Below are 21,031 nucleotides of genomic sequence, written 5' to 3'. Positions count from 1 at the left end.
ACCTGTACCCGGGGAACTTTAATCTGTTGCACCAATAGGTTAGTGTTTTGTAACATGCTTTTGAAGGGTGAGTAGTAATATGCGCAAACCATCATCATTTAAACCAGGTAATGTTTCCGCATCTTCTGGTTAAAATACGTGTTAAAAGCCCTTTTAATTACATATTTAGTCACGCGGTCATTATATAAGTTTACACAGGAATGGGAAAGGATTGATAACCCGTTTAGCAGAATGGATGTTAGCATGCTATTTAAAGTTGTAACGTTACTGTAACAGCACTTTTTAATATTTTGTATTGTTTGGTTATCGCTTTAAAGTGTCTTATAATTTAAGAGAAATTCTTAATTGTTGTTGTTTAGATTGACTTTACAGCTCAATGATGGTAAATAACGTAGTAGTAGCATATAAAAGGCTTAAGTTATACTGTGAATTGTTTCATAATCACTTTTGTTAAATTAAATAAATGCTTGCTTCTTGTTGAATTAAAGTGTTATTTTCTTAATGATTCCGAACTTTGAACGGTAGATGGAATTACATACTTGTAATAATATATCTGTTACATTTTTAATGTGTATCATTTTCTTTAATAAACCATTTATTCACATGTAGGTGTAAGGCCACCTTTATTTGAGTTATGGAATGACACACAGTTTGTGTGATGTAATCCATCATTTAGTAATCATATCTGTCCTTGTCTTATGTTTTAGGTGAAACAAACCTGTCTTGAGGGGATTCCACTCATAATTCTAGGATTATGCTATTACCGTTACTTCTTCGTGGGTGCACTGCAAAGCGCTATGTACAGCAAGCACTTTCTAGCACTCGGTTATACATTAAATGCTGCAACATCAGAGGACTAGCCACATCTAGAGTCCAGCTCTTCCTCAGGAGAACCCCACCGCGATTCCTCAACCAGTCACGAGGAGCTAAAACAAACAAGAGGAAACGTCAGAGCCAGGAAGATACCTGGAAAGAAAGGAACAAGACCATCCTGACATACATTGCGGCCGCCGGAGTGGGAATGATTGGCATGTCATATGCTTCTGTTCCTCTCTACAGGCTATACTGTCAGGTCAGTATTAGATTGATAGTCTCAAAGCCATTTTTGGTGTATTTATTGTTTTACAATAATATGTTTCTCTTACTTCAGGCAACAGGACTGGGAGGCACAGCAGTAGCTGGACATGACACAGACCAAGTGGAGACTATGAAGCCAATTAGGGAGCGTGTTATTAAAGTGACCTTTAATGCAGACACACACGCCAGCATGCAATGGAACTTCCGTCCACAGCAATCAGAGATTTACGTAAGATTATAATTTTTTTTTATTACAATCTTTTTTATTCAGTTATATGCAACAAACATTTGTGTATAATACAAAATGATATAGATAGATAGATAGATAGATAGATAGATAGATAGATAGATAGATAGATAGATAGATAGATTTTTGATAACTTTGGAAATGTTTAAAGATAAAAACTGACTTAAATAATTGCATAACTTACCCTTCTCTGGGATGCTTGTAAATATTACTACACTTTTAGTGGAGTTTACCTGTAGTCAATTCAATTGAATGTGTATGATTTGGAAAGGCACACCCCCCTCAATAAACGGACTAACTCAGAGAAAAACCAAGCCATGATGTCAGGATTGAATCAAGACATCTGAGACAGGATTGAATCAAGACATTGACAAAAATTGCTGTATTTAAAGTTCACAGAAGCATGTAGCCGCCATAATAATCCTTTATGGAAGAAGTTTGCAACAACCAGGGTGAAACCTAGAGCTGGAGGCCAAGAGCTGGCCTCCTGGCCAAACTGAGCAATCGATAGAGAAGGGCCTAGATTAGAGTCATGACCAAAGAAGCTAATGGTCACTCTGGATGGGCTCCATGATCATATATGGAGATGGGAGAAATTTAAAGAAGGGTGCAAACATCATTGCAACACTCCACCTATCTGGGCTTTATGACAGAGTGGCCAGACTCAAGCTTCTCCTCACTGAAGAGACTAGACAACCCACTTGGAATTTGCAAAAAAGCACCTAAATGACTCTCTCAGACTGTGAAAAACAATGGAGGAAACCAGGCACTGCTCATCACCTGCACAATACCATCCTAACTGTAAAGAGTTGTGGTAGCAGCATCATGCTGTAGGGGTGTTTTCACCAGCAGGGACTGAGGGACTCTTCAGGGTAGAAGTAAAGCTCAACGCAGCAAAATATAGTCAAGAACCTTGCACTGGGCAGAGGATCCCACCTTCCAACATTACAATGACCCTAAGCACAGAGCTAAGACAATACAAGAGTGACAACTCTGTGAATGTCCTTTAGAGGCACAGACAGAGCCTGGGCTTGAACCCAATCGAACATCTCTGGAGAAACCTCAACATGCCTGTCCAAAATCGACAAATGCAGATGTGTAAAGCTTGTCACATCTTACCTAAAAGACTTGTGGCCGTAAAGGTGCTTTAACTAGGGATTTGAATACTTTCTACTCATCTTGTATGAAGTGTGGATTGATGTGATAAAAAGGTCATTTGAATTAGTTTAACGCAGCCACATAAAACAATGTGAAATAAAAAAAATGTTTAAACACTTCCTGCCCATACTAAATATCTGGAAATATAGGAATGATATAAATTTGGAAATAAAGGAATATTCAGGAATGCCCTTTTAATGTAAGAATTCCGTAAACAACATGTTTTTCATGTAATGTCTATCAAACTATCCAAGTTGATTATTTTATGTTTGAACTTTTTCCAGGTTGTACCAGGGGAAACTGCGCTGGCTTTTTATAGGGCTAAGAATCCCACAAACAAACCGGTGATAGGCATTTCAACCTACAATGTTGTACCTTTTGATGCTGGACAATATTTTAATAAGATACAGGTAAATATGTGATGCTTTTAAATGAATCCATACAAACATTACTATTATAACCTGTACATTTGTTTCAATTTATTTTTTAAATTTGACATCTGTATGCAGAAATGTTTGGCTATCCTTGTATTACCTTCTTAGGTCACTGAATAGTGTGCTAAATTCTAATACACTGCTTTGTTTTTCCGTCAGTGTTTCTGTTTCGAGGAACAGAGGTTAAACCCACATGAGGAGGTAGACATGCCTGTATTCTTCTACATTGATCCAGAGTTTGATGAAGACCCCAGGATGGCACGAGTAGACAATATTATACTCTCATACACCTTTTTTGAAGCCAAGGAAGGACAGCGGATACCGATCCCTGGTTATAGCTAATTATGCATTATTCAGAGACTTTAAAATCAGAATTATCTTCTGGAGATTGCTTTCTGTAATTATTTTGAGAATGATTACTACATGGGATAATGTCTGATGTCTGAATCAAATGGTTACATACAAATTTTAAGAGTCATCAAAGCTGATCATTTGTCTGTGAATATTCATGGTTAAGACAATAAAATTTTAGCTCTTATTTTTGCACAAGCTATAACCTGTTGATATCAAATCACTGAACTTGTTATGCAACATTTGTGCATGCGTGTCATTATAGTCTTTAGGACGCTAGAGGGCAGCATTTGTGCACGTTTATTTTATTTTGTGCACATGATTAAAAAAATTTGCATTGGAGTGAAAACAATGACTTGTGCCGCTTTTTGGGGGCATGTTGGAATAATTAATATTACAGGGTATTGTATATGTATTGTGGCAACTTAAGAAAATTAGTCTGTGCTAGATTTTTGGATATCATACAGCTGTAACAGATACATGTTAAATAATGTATACATTGTGGACAATATTGAGCAAGAACACTACAGTATGCTGAAACATGTTTTACATATGCAGATACAAGTCACAAAATGAGATCATGGTTGATGCAGGGGGTCCATAAGACATTTTAAATTCTATTTTTCTAAATATTGATCTGTAAATGTAGTCATAATAGTGGATGTATTATAATAGTGTTAGAAACAGTATAGTGAAGTAAATTAATAGTTTTGACTGCAATGTTTGTAAAGACTGAAAACCTGATGCACTATCATAGTAAAAATATACAAAAGAACTAACACGCATTAATTGATTTGATATTGCCGTTTATTATCAAACTTACAGTTATAAAGTATTGTGGTTTTAGAAGAAGAGATGAACTACAGTAACCTGTCTAGAAACTACAATAATATTACGTCATTAAAGCACTACGTAATTCTTCGTGCCCCGGAAAACAACAAACCCGAGCACGCGCTTGAGGCGCGGTGGAGCGCTGACCCAGAATCAGCTGAGCCACCGTCCGCGCGACAAAACCTAAATGGATGAACGTACGGTGGCTGATCTGTCATCAGCGTTTATAGGATCAAAACAGCAGATTGGCCACACCCTCTCCAACACAAAATGGGCGTTTAGGCGATTTAATGGACGCGCGTACTGTCCAATAAACAAAGAGAGCTGCCCTAGCAACTCCACACAGGAACCAATCAAGGAAAATCTAAGGATGAACTTACATTTTTCTGTTTAGGCAGGCTGATAGAAGAGATGGATCCTGCCAGAGAGCTCAATGGACTAGGTTTGCTCGAACTACAAAGATAAAAAAAAAAAAACATCAGGAGTCTTATTAAGATTAACATTTATTTTACAAGTATAAACATCTAATTTAAAAAGAGTCACTTGCCTTATGTTACTATACTCTAAACAAATCAGGGTCTTTATTTACCTACAAATGTGACGCAACAGCATCATTGGATCCACAACCCGAATCTTTGAACAATAGGACAGCTTAAGTAATGTACTGAATGTGACATTTTAAAAACAGAAAAGACTAGTTAAGAATACGCAGGTTTGTTTTTTTTAGAACGGCAATATTGTTCAGTTCTGGTGGCTTGAGAAATTGAACACAAGTCCATCAAGGGACAGTTACATGATGCATCAGAATGGGTCATCGGGCTGATGTGAAGATGAATCACAGGAGCAGCCCAGCAAAAGCTTATGATTTCCTCCTGAAATTCCTGCTGGTTGGAGACAGTGATGTGGGGAAAGGGGAAATACTGGCCAGTCTGCAGGATGGATCCAGTGAATCACCCTATGGATACAATATGGGTAAGTTATGATCCTTGTATTGTACAAAGGAGACTAAATTTGGACAGTATGCAATTTCAGGTGAATCTATGATAATAGAGTCATTGGATTGTAGTCTTTTTAACGTTTTTATCATGTATCATGTTGTCCAGACTACTTGCAAAAATGTTACAAAAAAGCATGCCAAGCATCATAACTACATCAACACAGTTATAAACTGTGAAATCTAGTCAATATAGACAACTTATACAAAATAGAACGATTGTCCACTGAAGTACATTTATTTTAAATGTTTAATTTATTATTGCAGTAAATATGACCCATATTTTAAACAATAAAATCACATTGCTCATCTAGCCCCAGCCTGCCCAGCTCTTATTTGCAGCTCAGTAGTTTGTAGTTATGAGTTTCTCCCTGTTCTGGAAAACTCTTCCCAGGGGACAAAATCAACTGTAGTGAACTCCCCGCCCCTTTGGGCTTTCACAGCTCAATATTTTCATGCACCTTGTCTAAAAGACCGGAAACAAGTGGCTGGTATCACATAACTAACAAATCACAACATCTTTACACGTAATGACTTATGTATCACTTATTAACTAAGTACCAATCAGCTCTCAGTGTGACTCTTTTAGGTCTGGTGATTCTTAGCAATTTCCATTTCTTCAGAATGCTTTCACGGGTTTTATTGTATTTCACCATGCATGCTTGAACAGGAGGAACAATATGCTTCATGCGCACGGTTTTCATTGTCACAGCATTTTGTCAAAGTCCTAGGTCTGATGGAAATTTTGAGTCTCATTTTAACAGCTTAGATTACACTGGGGTGGTGATGGCAGTGGATAAAACACATGCCCTTGGTGTGAGAGACCCGGGTTCGAATGAGAGACACCAATGTGTCTAAAGAGGCGTGCGACCTCTGACATATATAGCAATTGAAAGTTGCTTTCAGCTAAATTAATAAATTTAAATGTTATGTAAATTTAGCGAGTACATTGACAACCAATCACAGAGTCTGCGCAACTTAACTAGCTCAATTGCTGATACAGCAGATCCTGATTTCACCAAGTGCTACATGTTCATTGATCAACATCTTTGTTGATTCTGTAACAGCATCCCAATTTATGTTTATGTATTCCAGTTTATGTCAAGATTAGGCTTACAACCAAGGTTAGGTTCTTCTACATCAGTGTTATTCACCTGTCATTTTTAATTTTTAGGGATACCATAACCATATAACTTATGGTTAGGAATATATTTTCGGGCAGGAATATTGTTCCAGGGTCAACAAAAAATATTGACCCAAGAAAATGTCTAACTCAGCTAAATTAGGATGTACGGGTGTCCTGTGTTCAGGGGGGTCTACAAAAACAACCCACGGCAACAGTGTAAAACTGTCCCAGTACAGCAGGAAAACTGTGGACTTGACAACACCAGTCAACCTGTTCTTTATAGGGTCAGAGGCTGACTGAGATCTGGGTGGCTTGCACAGTTGTGTACTCACTTATACAAGCAGCTGAGGATGCAATGCCAGCCACTTTAAGAGGGGCAACAGGTTATAGAAGGAACAAAAAAAATCTTTAGAACAAGAACCCTTAAATACCTTTTGAATCACTGGACAGGACTATTACTACATGTGACTTGCCAACCCGAGCTCACGACCAAATCGTACGAATTCGACGAATGATTAAAAAGTGGCTAATTCGTAACAATTCATATGACCTCACTCGTATGAATTAGTACAATTTTGCTAAATCGTACATATTTTACGAATTGGCCAATTTGTATGAATTCATATGAATGACCTACCCCTTACCCCGCCCCTAAACCTACCCATCACGTGGGTTTAGACGAATTCGTACGAGTGAGGTCGTACGAATTAGACACGTTTTAATCATTCGTCGAATTCCCACGAATTGGTCGTGAGATAGCGTAGGACTTGCTGGACTTTTGTGGATTGTGAAAAGCTGACTTTCTAAACCAAAATGAACATCTTAAGTGTTGTCAACAAATAAGCATTTTGATTAATCATTACAAAAATAAAGTGCATTGATTACTAAGTCATAATAAGATCAGGAATGTGCATTAAGAAAGTAAGTGGGGTTAAGTTTTCATGTTGACTTTAAACTCTTCTCTAGTTGCTCATTTCTAGCTCAACAGTGATGAAAATTTAATACCCCAATGCAGGCTTGTGAAAGTGACTTCATACTACATTCATTTACATACTCTCTAGAAAAAAATAGTGCCGCCGTTGGGCCAGTAAACAGCCCTGCCAGGATGCTAATACTTAGAAAACAGATTCAAGGACATTGGGTATGCAAGCAATTAATAGACTACTGCTGGAGCTTTTTGCTGTTTACATTGCTTACCAGATTCAGAACATTTTCTACATCCTATTCTGCCATATTCTATAACTTTTGTATTTATTTTGCATCATAACCTTGAGAACAACTCACAAAATTCCTTATAAGTGCATACATGTACATGGTCGATAAACTGCATTATGTTTTGACAGGGAAAGCTCTTGCCTTATACTCTTGCCAGCAGAAGTCTCTGTTGGAATTTCTGTTTATAGAGATTATTACTACTGGCCAAAGCTCTTACGTAACTGTGCTCTCTGACTGCTGAGCGAAATGCGGCTGAGGGGAATAAGGATGCAGCCAGGCTTTGCTGGCAAATGTGGCGATAAAGGAGTGGAACATTCTGATGTTTATCTAAACACTTTCATGAACATCTCAAGCCATTTGTTTGATTGAACGATGAAAAGGGAGCATTGACTCTTGGTTTTAAAGAAACAATGACAGTTGAAGCTTTGCAGCTGTTCTTCACCAAGAGAGAAATCACTTCTGTGCCACTAAAACATTTATCCCACTGTCTTATAAATAACGAACTGGCTGATGTCTTGCTCAGTGTGTTTATGGTTATGTAATGTCTGTGGAGCTTAATCAGGGTAGACGGCATATTTAATTTTGCACAAATGAAAATGAGGCTGTGAGGGGTTGAAGTACAGTTTATTCTTTATGTTGTATTGTCTTAGATCACATCTAATTTTAAATGATCACCAAATATGTGTTTAGTTTATGTTGAATTAACTTCTTGGATTTATACTGACACCTTGCAGCATCACACAAAAGCGACTCTTGCAATTATGGGTGCCATATTGTTTATTGGCCAGCATTAGGTTTTTGTAATTTATTGGTTTTGGTCAATGTTTTGGTAATGAATGTTTATTTTTGCATCCTCTTTTGTCCTATTTTTACATTTAGATTACCATCATCCAACACTCACTTACTTTTATATTTCAAAACACTAATAATCTTTAGCAAATCTGAAAAGGTACATTGATTTTTCACTCTGTATATTTTACTGCTATGATGCATAAATTCATTTATAGAATTGAGTTTTTAGTATTTTATTTTTAATTGATAAAAAAATAATATTGAATTTTAAATAATCACTAGTGCTGTCAAATCGATTAATCGTGATTAATCACATCCAACGTAAAAGTAAGTATCTTATATGGCTCTCTCTCTCTCTCTCTCTCTCTCTCTCTCTCTCTATGATACTGATATGACTCAAGTGTTTATCTCCATGTATTTTTTTTTTTGCAAACATACAGTGGGGATAACAAGTTTTTGATACACTGCAGGTTTTCCCACTTACAAAGCATGTAGTCTGGAATATTTATCAGGTACTCTTTAACTGAAAGTGACTGTGAATCTAAAACAAAAATCCAGAAAATCACATTGCATGATTTTTAATGAATTCATTTGCATTTTATTGCTTGACATAAGTATTTGATACCTCAGAAAAGAAGACATTAATGTTTTGTACAAAAACATTTGTTTGCAATTACAGAGATCATACGTTTCCTGTAGTTCTTGACCAGGTTTTCATGCACGCACACACTATGCAGCAGGGATTTTGGCCCACTCCATACAGACCTTCTCCAGATCCCTCAGGTTTCGGGAAAGTCGCTGGGCAATACAGACTTTCAGCTTCCTCCAAAAACGTTCTATTGGGTTCAGGTCTGGAGACTGGCTAGGCCACTCCAGGAACTTGAGATGCTTCTTACAGAAGCATTCATCTCGCGACACATGGCCCCATCCATCCTCTCCTCAATACAGTGCAGTTCGCCTTTTGCAAAAAAAGCATCCCCAAAGAATTATGTTTCCACCTCCATGCTTCACAGTGTGGATGGTGTTCTTGGGGTTGTACTCATCCTTCTTCTTCCTCCAAACACGGCGAGTGGAGTTTAGACCAAAAAGCTCTATTTTTGTCTCATCAGATCAGATGACCTTCTCACAGTCCTCCTCGTGATCATCCACAGATGGTCATTGGCAAACTTCAGACAGGCCTGGGCATGTATTGGCTTGAGCAGGGGGACGTTGAGTCAAATCCTTGCACTGCAGGATTTGAATCCATGATGGTGGGTTATTAATGTTTTTTTTTTTTTTTTTTTTTTGAGACTTTGGTCCCAGTTCTCTTCAGGTCATTGATCAGGTCTTGCCATGTAGTTCTAGGCTTATCCCTCACCTTCCTCATGAATCATTGATGCCCACGAGGTGAGATCTTGCATGGATCCCCAGATCAAGGGAGATTGACCATCATCTTGAACTTCTTGCATTTTCTAATGATTGTGCAAACTGTTGTTGCTTTCTCACCAAGCTGCTTGCCTATTGTCCCGTAGCCCATCCCAGCCTTCCATTTTTTCCAGGTCTACAATTTTATCCCTGATGTCTTTTCATAGCTCTCTGTTCTTGGCTATGTTTGGCCTGTTTGATTGAGTGGACAGGTGTCCACTCCAACATGTATTAACTGATGTTTGATACCATCTGTATAAAAGACACCTGTCCACACACTTAATCAAAAAGACTTACTGGTTGGTAGGTGATCAAACTGGATCTAATACTTATGCCATGCAATCAAATGCAAATGAATTACTTAAAAATCATACAATGTGATTTTCTGGATTTTAGATTCCGTAACTCACAGTTGAAGAGTCCCTATGATAAAATCACAGACTTCTACATGCTTTGTAAATGGGGAAAACTGCAAAATCGGCAGTGTATCAAATACTTGTTGTTCTCCCCACTCTATGTGAAATTTGTCAGGTTTTTTTATCTTTAAATACAGGAGTCTATATAGGAGTTTAATTAAGCTGTTAAATTCTGGCTGATCTGTTTGATGTTATTTTCAGGTCAACCACATCTCCACATGCAAGAAAGCAGCTTGCAGTATATTTGGTTTGAGTATAATTTCAAGACTTTAAATTTCATGGGGATGGATCAGTAAGTGTTAGCAAACTGTTTCTCCCTAAGCTCTAGGTTTTGAACACCATTATCCACGGAGGCTTCATCCTCATCCACTGACTCCCGTTGATCCGGCGTATGTGTCATCCCATCAGAAAAGGTCTATGGCTCGCTGCTGGTTGTTGTGAGGGAGGTGAGGAGAGGTGCAGAGCAGGGTAATTGCGCGGGGAGACAGAAAGAGTTAGTGTGAAAAAAATCTGTCAGGATGAATCAGAGCTTGCCCACACAAACAGGAAGACTGCATCCTACAGGCAGACATTTTTATAAAGAAAAAAAAACAGTACAAGCTGATGTTATACAATATTTGTCTAACTGCATCACGTTGAATTAAATAATTCACAATAAGCCTTTTATCAAAAGCTTGATAAAAGATTTATTTAGTGGTGGAAAATATGATGTAAGCGCTGATCATGTTTATTTGATGATATTTTTGTACTTTAGTATGAAGAATCATCTAATTATCTTAAGAATTTATTGCTACATTTTTAACAAAATAAATTGCTACATTTTTAACAAAATAAATGCTTTTATTCAGTATGGACACATTAAATTGATCAAAAGTGACTGTGGCTTAAACTTTAACAAACACATTATATTTTAAATAAATGCTGTCATTTTTAAAGCAGTCCGTATAGCTTTTTTCTGGGGGGTGCCAGACAGTGTTCAAAACTATCTGCTCTTAGCTCGATTCAAAGTGGTGAGCTTGTAATAATGTTTTTAATTCCAGTGGTACTGGTAGATTTCCACAGGAGATTCGAGCATGTCACAACTGTACACATAAAGAAGGAGTCTCGGCTAGTAGGCTATATTGCGTGTGAGGATGTTGGAGGTGGAGATTTATGGTCTTTTCTCACAGCACTTGATATAATTAAACTTATCAATTTGATGGCGGATCCAGAAAGGTTCAAACGACAATCACCAGTGACAACTAGAGATTCACTCGCTGTAAAATGCAAAAGACTTCGGAGTGACTACAGAAAAAAAAAAGACTGCAACTGGCCTCTTGCTAAAACAAGCATACATATCGGAAGGACATTACATGTAGTCACGGAATGCTGACGTTGTTGACTTTAACAATTTGAGAACAAAGTATAATTTGCACGGTTTTGCCTGATATGATAAGCGATTTTTAGATTGAATCAGCGCGATTTACTGCAATGTCAGAAGAACCATTACAAAAGTGGATGTTACTTGTTCAGATGACATTTTCTGGTGAAAATTATTGTGTTTGTCATACTTCCAAAAAGAATAATCTGTGATTCTGAATGCCAGTATCCATATTCAATGCGGTGACTGACAGCTGCACACTCTCCTCAAACATCGTGTTCATCCACGCCATGCCGTGTCGTATTACAACTCGCGTTAAATTGATAATTCCGCGAATGACTGCAACTGCAGATTTCGAACAGAGATGGCGAAAAAGAAGAAAAACATTGGACTGCAGCTTTAACTATCTACGGTATTCTATTCAACATTGATAATAATAAGAAAATGTTTCTTGAGCACCAAATCAACATTTAAGATTGATTTCTGAAGGACACTGAAGACCGGAGTAATTAATATCAGAAATTCAGCTTTGCCATCACAGCAAAGCTTTTTCATCACATAAATGCAGCCTTTATACGAGACGTATTTTAAATGGTAACTAAACCCCTGGTCAGAGCCTGACTCCACCCACTGGCAATATTTGAAAATGCTGAAAAAGTGGGCTGACCCCAGTGGAGATAGAGGGGACGAAATAGATGCTAAAACACTCTATCCTGATCGTTTTCAATACTCGCAATTCCAACTCCTGACTCGCTACAGTGGTTTTGACGAAACAAGCTGGTTTTTATACTGCCAAGGGCATAGCTCGCATGGTGAGCTGAAACCTGGGTACGTCACGAAGTGCGGAACATCCAATAGGAAAATTCAAGTGCAGTAGCCAACGTCCAACCTGAAGAGGGCAGCAGTAAGACGTTTTTACACCATATATTGTAGAAATAAAACACTTTATACACAAATGTCAAAAAAGTTACTCGAATCAATGACTGGTATTAATAAAGATCCATTCTTACAGATCATTAACTAAAAAAGTTATTATTATTAATGTTTAGTTACTCTTTAAAAATCTCACCAACCCCATATTTTAAATATAGTAAATATTTCTCTGACCTAATCAAGTTGACAGATATTATTGAAGCATATTAATAATAACCTGTTGTATCACGTAAATAATTTGCATTTGCATTTATTAAGTATTGTAGATGTAGTCCTTGTGACTCCAAACAGAACTAATGCATCATTTTTCATGAAGAACTTTATATCTTTATTATTATACAGAACATGGTGGTTACAGCTCACCATTTTGATATGCTGCAATTCCTTAAGAGTGACCTCACAGTTCACAGGGAGACTTGGGATTGTGTTTGGTTCACTTGATTCCATTCTTTAGTGATAGCATGTATATTTTCAGTGTTGGATTTCTTTCTCATCGCAGTGGAATGTGTGATAAGCTCTGAAATTCCCTAAAGGAGAAAGAGCGTTCAGAATGCCAGTGTGTATGTGTGTGGAACCTGGAACCCCCATGGAGGTGACACTAAAGCTTTCCAATCCTAGCCCAGACATCCTCAAGTGTTAGGTTCATAACAACAGACATCACTTAATCATAGTTGCTGTCATCCAAATTTATGATCTAAAGAGGGACATTGTAACTGTAATATTGGTGAAGACTATAAATGCAATCTTTATTTCAACATAATATTCTAACTCTCACTGGACCACTCTACAGCTGTTGCTTTTTTTCCATTTGCTGTTATTATTCGCTTGTCTGAATTACATTTATAAAACAACCCTACAATAGCAAAAATAAGTCTTTATAATGAAAATAAAGGTCCATGTTTCATTAAAAATATTCATAAAATTAAATGAAAATGTTTAATGAAATTAAAAATATTTAAGAGCTATATATACACGTTTCATCATTTAGTGTTATACATGTTTTTGTTTTGTTTTGTTTGACAGACAATGCAAACAAACATAGTGTCAAAACAAAGCTTGTCACTGAAGCGCTGCATATAAAGAATATAGCAAACTCCTGTCCCTGGTTGGGCTATACACAATAAAATGTACATACTTCACTTCAATTAAAAAAATATAAACATGATATATAAACATGCATATCATATACAACTCTGAGTACATGAGTTCATGAAAATGAGTACAGTACGGAGCCAGGGGGAAGTATATAAACAAGGCGTTACTTCTCCTGCCTAATCAGTTAGCCATGCCTGTCTTTTGTGATGCCTGAAGCTCAATCAGATTAAGTGAGGGGTCATATCTTCATTGTGATTGGTTGATTAGGGCCCAATCAGTGAGGAAAGCTTTTATTATTTAAAAAAGACTGTTTTAAATTTAAACCAAATACCATGTGTTATCCATTTCAATGGACTCAGGGTCTGAAGAGATAAATGTACATTGGTTTGTTTGTGTAGGAAACCTGTTCGAAAACGGTCACTTTTGCGACTACATTTGGTGATACTAGTGCTGCATAAATTACACACTTCACCTTTAAGCAATTTGGTTATTTCTTTTTCACTTGTAGGCATTGACTACAAGACAACTACCATACTCCTTGATGGACGCAGAGTCAAGCTCCAGCTTTGGTGAGTTGCTTTACAACACAATTACTTTTTCTGTTAAACCGGAAACCCATGACTGCAGCACCTGACAGCTCCTTGAAATACATGTTAAACTGATACGTTTCAGCTTGATTTCTTCCTGATATCTTCTTGAACTCAAACCGAGCATGAAGACAGATTAAAGTTTCCATCACGCCTGTGTACTCTCAATGAGGTCCTTTTGGTTTCCAAAATATGAAGTGAGCATGCCAAACGTCTGGCTATGTTAATTAAAGCACTCCTCAATAAACTTCCAGTGAAAAAAGTCAATCCCACTAGTCATGCCTAGAAGTTGTTTATAAATTCTGGCACATTTCAAGAGAACTGAGCTTTTTGCAAGAATCTGGAATCAATTATTGATAATCTGGCCCTGACAGACAAAGCATTTTCGAGCGAAGTGTTTGTGATGCTCCAGTCCTACCCACTGGAACATGACTGGCACATCTTGGTGCTGCGCTCAGCCCTGGATGGTGAATGATTCATTTCACTGCTCCTACTCAAAGTCTGCTGCCCTGGCACCAACCACAGAGAGCTCCTCGTGTCACCAGGCAGAGGCAAAGACAATAGCTACAGACGTATTGAAGAACAGAAGTAAGATGAATGTGTTCTTTGTGATGCGGACCCTCTGTGTTGTATTGTTTTTGAAGGGACACCTCAGGACAAGGCAGATTCTGCACCATATTCCGCTCATATTCCAGAGGAGCACAGGTATAACCGCAAAAAAAATGATAAAAACACTTTACAAAAAAACAATACAATTTTTGTATTTAACAATTTAACTTAATTATTTACAATATTTTAATATAAATTCAAATAAATTCAATAAAAAACTTAAAATTATTCATAATTATTTACTTTATTTGAAATAATTTATATAGAATTGAAAAAAATATTCTATTCATAATTCTATATATTTATATATATATATATATATATATATATATATATAATATTTTTTTATTTTTTAAACGTAAAATAGTGGGAAATAATTTAATCAGTCACTATTTTTTGGGTTTGTGAGTAACGTATTTGTTTTAAATGTATACTTTTAAATTATTTTATTCATAATTATTCATTTAAAACTGTAAAGATTTAAATAAATGTACAATTATGTAGACAAATAGACTTTAGGAAATGGGCTGTTGAATATCTCTGAAATCCCAGTGTTCCCAGACAGTTGTTAAACACCACACCCAAAGATCAGCAGTTCCTGTTGAAAGTGTGGTATGCTGTAAATCGGAGTGGACTTTGGCAAGCCGTTTTAACTTTTATTCATTTCCAGGATTGACATCAACAATTGATATCAACAATTACATTTTCACTAGTGAAATGTCACCATAGGCTGCCATTCAAAACCAGTTGTTGATATCAATAATTGATTTCTTACTAGTTGAAATTCCAATTTCACATATCAGAAATAAAATTATTACTAGTAAAAACCTTTATTTTTGATATCAATAATTAAATTTTTACTAGTGACAATGTTAATTTCTGATATCATGAATGTGATTGTTTCTAGTAAGAAAGCCATTTTAGTTATCTGAAATAAAATACATTTTCAGATATCAAAAATTATCATTTTTACTAGTACCAATTGAATTGTTGATATCAAGAATAGACATTTCAACTAGTGACAATTTAATTATTGATATCAGGAATTCGTATTTCTACTAATAACAATGTAATTATTGATATCAAAAATGATATTTCTTCTAGTAAAAATCAATTCTTGATATCAACAATTTATTTTGAATGGCAGCCTATAGTGAAATTTCACTTGTGAAAATACAATTACAGATATCAACAATTACATTTTTTGATATCAAGAATTCAATTGTTGATATCAAAAAATGTAATTGTTGATATCAAGAATTGAATTCTTGATATCAAGAATTCATATCCTGGAAATGAATAAAAGCTAAAACGGCTTGCCATAAGTGGACTGGTATTGTTGACATGACATTTCCTTGTTCTGGCAAACACAGATACAGCAACTTTTGGAGCAATGCCACACAATTTTTATTGACATTACATTATAAACTTCTTTGCCAGCAATTTCAGTCACATACAATATGAGATGATAAATAGTACTACTTCCAGTACCACATTGACTTTGAAAAACGATTCCTTATTATCTGAGATGAGGATGAATGTGTTGTTTATTTAAGTCAAACTCAAAAGCAAATTTTGAATTGAAAATGCATTTAAGTATCAAACTATGTAACTAACACAATTTGTTTCTCACAGGGTGTTATCCTTGTATATGACATTACAAACCGGTGGTCTTTTGATGGCATCGACAGATGGATTAAAGAGATTGATGAGGTAAAATCAGAACTACTGTAGTATTTGGAGTAATAAGCATGTTAAACCTGATGTGCAATCTGGGTATAAACAGACATGAGGTCTCATACTAGTGGTTTTGGAATTGAAGATCTGATTAAAGCGCTAATCATCTTGAGAAGGTGCTAAAATAGATGTGTATCTCCATAAATCAGGAAATGGGCTGTTTTATGCAACTTGGTTATGATTATTATTGTTGCAATTATAAATGATAATAACAGAGGCTTTGTAACTAATCTGTGTCGATAGCAGGGGGCTGATTATGCGCACTACGTACACTGACTGTGCAAGTTGTTTCAAAATTGCTTTATTAATAAAGCGATTGTCTTGACATAAATATCAAACGCATCAGGAAACCAATAATGTTCTAAAGAGATCATTTATAACCATTGATGTACTGTTTTATTTTTACCCAGCACGCACCAGGTGTTCCCAAGATCCTGGTGGGAAACAGGCTTCACCTGGCCTATAAGCGGCAGGTGACGACTGAGCACGCCCAAGCCTTTGCAGAGCGACTAGGTGTCACATTCTTCGAAGTCAGCCCTCTCTGTAACTTTAACATTACTGAGTCCTTCACTGAGCTGGCCCGAATTGTGCTCATGAGGCATGGTATGGAGCGACTTTGGAGACCCAATAAAGGTAACAAGCCTCTATTGTCATGATTCATACATGTACATATATATATAACTTTGTAATTATCAGATGTATTTAATTGTTTTCAAACTGTTTCTTGGGTAAATAGAAACTTCAGTGAGTTTACAACAGAGTAATATTTTCCTTTACAGGAAAGACTTTTTTTTTTTTTTATATCCACTGTAGAAGGCATCCGGACTTTTTATATTTTGGGGAATCTCTAAAGGTGTATAAGTTAGACAATATTCCTATGAAATACTGTGTATTTCTATCCAACTGTTTGCATTCTCAATATTGTTCTCATGATTACAGTATGTTTTTACATTACAAGTTAGTCACAAAACACATTGTTAAATACTCTACAGTATAAGATTGGAGTACCATTGTTTACATGTTTGCACATATTGTGTAATAAACCAGGAAGTAAAAATAATTTAAACAAATCCTTCACTATTATAGTAGTTGAGAAACTAAGTGAAATGATTTATTCATATACAGTATGTTTAGTGGAGGTTTAGTACAGAAATACAACATTAAATACAAAAAAAAAATACCGTGTGTTAAAGAGGAAATCTGATGATTTGTGAAGGACAAACAATTTTATGTCTGCTAGCATCTTGCCGCCTTAGTTCTTGAGTTCTGATGTCTGATACAGGAAATATTATATTATATTATTATGTTGTATTATATTATTATATTAGATCACAATATTAAAATTAAATTAATATGTTATACTTCTATTGCCAAAAATAAAAATTAATCATTTTTGTAGTAAAAATGTCACTTAGATAAATGTCCATACCTGTTACAACTATATGTAAATGTAACTGACACGTAAGTAATTAAGTCATATAAAATAGACAAAAGACAGATAAATCTCTACAGTAGTCAATGGTACAATACCATTGTTGTTATTTCACTGCACTTCCATCAACATCTCCTTATGACTCATTATGTTGCTGAGGCTGGAAATGTGTTCTCAGGGAATTAAACAAGCTTCACCATAAATGCTTTTGACATGAGATGATGCATTAAGGAATGCTGTCAGACCTTTTAGTACTGCCTTTTCTTAGAATGACCACATAAACAACAACCATACATGTTTTGTTTTTTTCTCAGACCAATGCTGCAATTATGTATAGACCAAATAAACGCTTTAGAAACCTGAAGTATGTAAAACTTTGAGACTTAATACTGGTCACAGCAGAGACACCCAGTGTTCAAATATCAATTGTTATGGCATTCCGCCCCCACAGCACATTTGTCTTAATAATCATAGCTTTGCTTTATGCTTAAAAAAAAGCTTGTAGGAGCAAGATCAAGCGGTATGAAAACATTTACTGGATAAAAGCATCATAAGTTTATTTTGACTGGAGATTATTTAAAGGCCAAGGAATATGATAAAACCGCTTCTTGTTTTCATTGCATGACTTCATCCTTGCAAAACAAACTGTTTTAAAGGGATAGTTCTCTTTGAAATTAATTTTTGATATGTTTTAGCTTACCTCAAGGGCATCCAAGATGTAGGTGTCTTTGTTTCCACAGTATTTTCAATTTTGATATTTTTAGGTCAAACCGTTCTTGTCTATCAGTCATATAATGCAGGACAGCTCTATGGTCACCACCTCAAAGAGCATACACAGAGAAGTCCAAATTAAACATGATTTAATGACTCGTAAATGTAAGTACACATTGATGGCCCAAGACACGAAACGAGCGGTTTGTGTGAGAAAACGAACAGTATTTAAATCGTTTTACCCTCTTGTAACCACAACCACATCCAAGTGATCTGAGGGCGCAGGCGCTTCGGTCTGTGCAAGCGCCGGAAGTGATCTCTCGCGCGTGTACGTCACTCATTGTTTAACAAAGAGGTTACGGAAGCGTTACCTTTCACTGTGAAAATGTAAACATATTTAGATATATAGTAAATCGCAATGGAAGACGATTTCGATATATTAACAGACAACGTTGATTTTTTTTTCGCAAATGCGCGAGAGATCAATTCCGGCGCTTGCGCAGACCGAAGCACCCGCACCCTTAGATCACTTGGACGTGGCTGTGGTTACAAGAGGTAAAAACTATATAAATACTGTTCGTTTTCTCACACAAGTCGCTCGTTTCGTGTCTTAGGCCATCAATGTGTACTTACATTTACGAGTCATTAAATCATGTTTAATTTAGACTTCTCTGTGCATGCTCTTTGAGGTGGTGACCATAGATAGACCTCCATTATATGACTGACAGACAAGAACGGTTTGACCTAAAAATATCATTTCAAAGTGAACTATTCCTTTAAAACATATGATGATAGGTAGCTAGCTAATATACATTTGAATTTTGGATTTGAGCAGTATTTTATTTTAAAAAAATCTAACATTTATCCTGTAGTCTTGCATTTGTCCATACCTAAACTGAGGATGTTTTTTTAAGGTTCTTTGCTTTACTAAAACCTGTTATTTTCTTTTGTCCAGTGTTGAGTCTGCAGGACCTGTGCTGTCGTTCTATCGTTTCCTGCACTCCAGTGCACCTTGTGGACAAACTTCCACTTCCCGTTGCCTTAAAGAGCCATCTGAAGTCCTTCTCTATGGCCAACGGCCTCAACGCCAGGATGATGCATGGACGTTCTTACTCTGTCATAGCCAGCAGCGCTAAAAAGAGGAACGGAACCAAAAAATCCAAAATCATCTATCCGCCACTGAGCCCATCCCAGAACTGCGCACGGACGAGCTGCAAGATATCGTAGATCAATGCAGTTGCTGTACTTACAATACACACTCACAATGCAATTTAAACAAGGAGCTAGTGTTCAAAGCCACCACAGTCTTACAATAAACAAGAACGGGATGGAGAACTGTGGCTCGTGAAGTCTTTGATTTATTAGGTGTTTGACCAAACTTGTTCACAATGTTGGTTTGTTTGAAACACATCCTCCTGGCTATATCTAATCTTGGGATTGCCAGAGAGAAGCGCAAGAGAAGATCTGTTTTAAGTGTTGCCAAGCCTTTATAATGCTCTGCATTGTTTAAATAAATGTACAAGTTCTTCTGTCTTGTAAATGTATTGATGGTACTGCATTTTCCTCTGGAGGACTCTTTTTGCTACTGAACTTGGACCAAGCCAGCAGGAGAAACAGACAGCTTTCCTCTTTTGTGATCACTTTCAAAATGGACTTTTCTGATAAGTAATACCAGCTTAATTTTTCTTTAATACTTTTATTCAGACACTTTTCAGGGGCTTAGAGAGAAAAGTCAAGGTTGAGATCGACACAGCTCTTTGTATTGTGTATATAATTTGTTTAGTTTGATACTACATTGTTAGAATTCTTAATTATTGTGATACACTTGATCTGTTACCAATATTGTTATTAAACAATACGTTTGTATGGGAAACACACCAAAGACGTGGGAGATTTATGTGGCTTAATTTGTCACGTTGAAATCAGTGCTACTATTTCAGATTTAAACTGCAAGCAAACAGACATTTCTAACATGCTGTCATATCGGGTTTGAAATAAAGATCAGTGATAAAATCAAGAGTTCATGTTGTCTTTTATCAACCATTATGTCCACTAGAGGGCAATGTTTGTTATCTTTTAGGTGGTCTTGAACTGGGTTTGCTGTTCTTTGTGTGGACGAGAGTGGAGGGATAGACCTTATTCAGAGCAGACCTTATTCCTAACTGAATGTTTGATCCAGATCAAAACCAAGACTGGATTACATAGTCTAATTTGATTTTAGAATTCTTTTTTCGTTTTTTTAACCAATCATTTTTAAGATTTGATCCAATCAAATAGATGAAATTAAACTGGGCCCTGTACTAGACTTGGAAAATAACCTAACTTTGATGTGCACTCACTATTTTTATTTTGAGCCTGCCAACATCAGATAAAAACTAGAAAAAGGATCAATAAAAATGTTTAGATTTTTTTTTTTAATTAGTAAAAAAAAGAAGCTCACTAACAACATATACACATTTAAATATTTAGGATAAAAAGATATGTTATAGTCATGATGTATACACTGTAGCCTACACTAAAAA

At 36.2% G+C, this 21,031-nt stretch overlaps 2 protein-coding genes across 2 annotated transcripts; both read left to right on the top strand.

Moving 5' to 3' along the window:
* Nucleotides 1–8: 8 nt before the first annotated feature.
* cox11 (cytochrome c oxidase copper chaperone COX11) lies at nt 9–3,472 on the top strand. The gene is made up of 5 exons (XM_039665098.2): nt 9–107; nt 708–1,072; nt 1,151–1,306; nt 2,767–2,892; nt 3,076–3,472. The coding sequence occupies exons 2-5, from the start codon at nt 755–757 to the stop codon at nt 3,256–3,258; spliced, it is 783 nt and encodes a 260-aa protein (XP_039521032.2). The 5' UTR covers nt 9–107; nt 708–754; the 3' UTR covers nt 3,259–3,472.
* A 1,032-nt stretch (nt 3,473–4,504) lies between these two features.
* Nucleotides 4,505–20,522, top strand: rab40b (RAB40B, member RAS oncogene family). Its single transcript, XM_039665097.2, has 6 exons — nt 4,505–5,070; nt 13,942–14,002; nt 14,665–14,725; nt 16,265–16,342; nt 16,777–16,999; nt 19,465–20,522. The coding sequence occupies exons 1-6, from the start codon at nt 4,905–4,907 to the stop codon at nt 19,734–19,736; spliced, it is 861 nt and encodes a 286-aa protein (XP_039521031.1). The 5' UTR covers nt 4,505–4,904; the 3' UTR covers nt 19,737–20,522.
* Nucleotides 20,523–21,031: the final 509 nt, after the last annotated feature.

The sequence above is a fragment of the Pimephales promelas genome, chromosome 17, assembly GCF_988280905.1.
Source record: "Pimephales promelas chromosome 17, fPimPro1.hap1.1, whole genome shotgun sequence".
Taxonomy (NCBI): domain Eukaryota; kingdom Metazoa; phylum Chordata; class Actinopteri; order Cypriniformes; family Leuciscidae; genus Pimephales; species Pimephales promelas.
The sequence above is the reverse complement of the archived record's forward strand: the minus strand, read 5'-3'. Positions and strand labels throughout refer to the sequence as shown.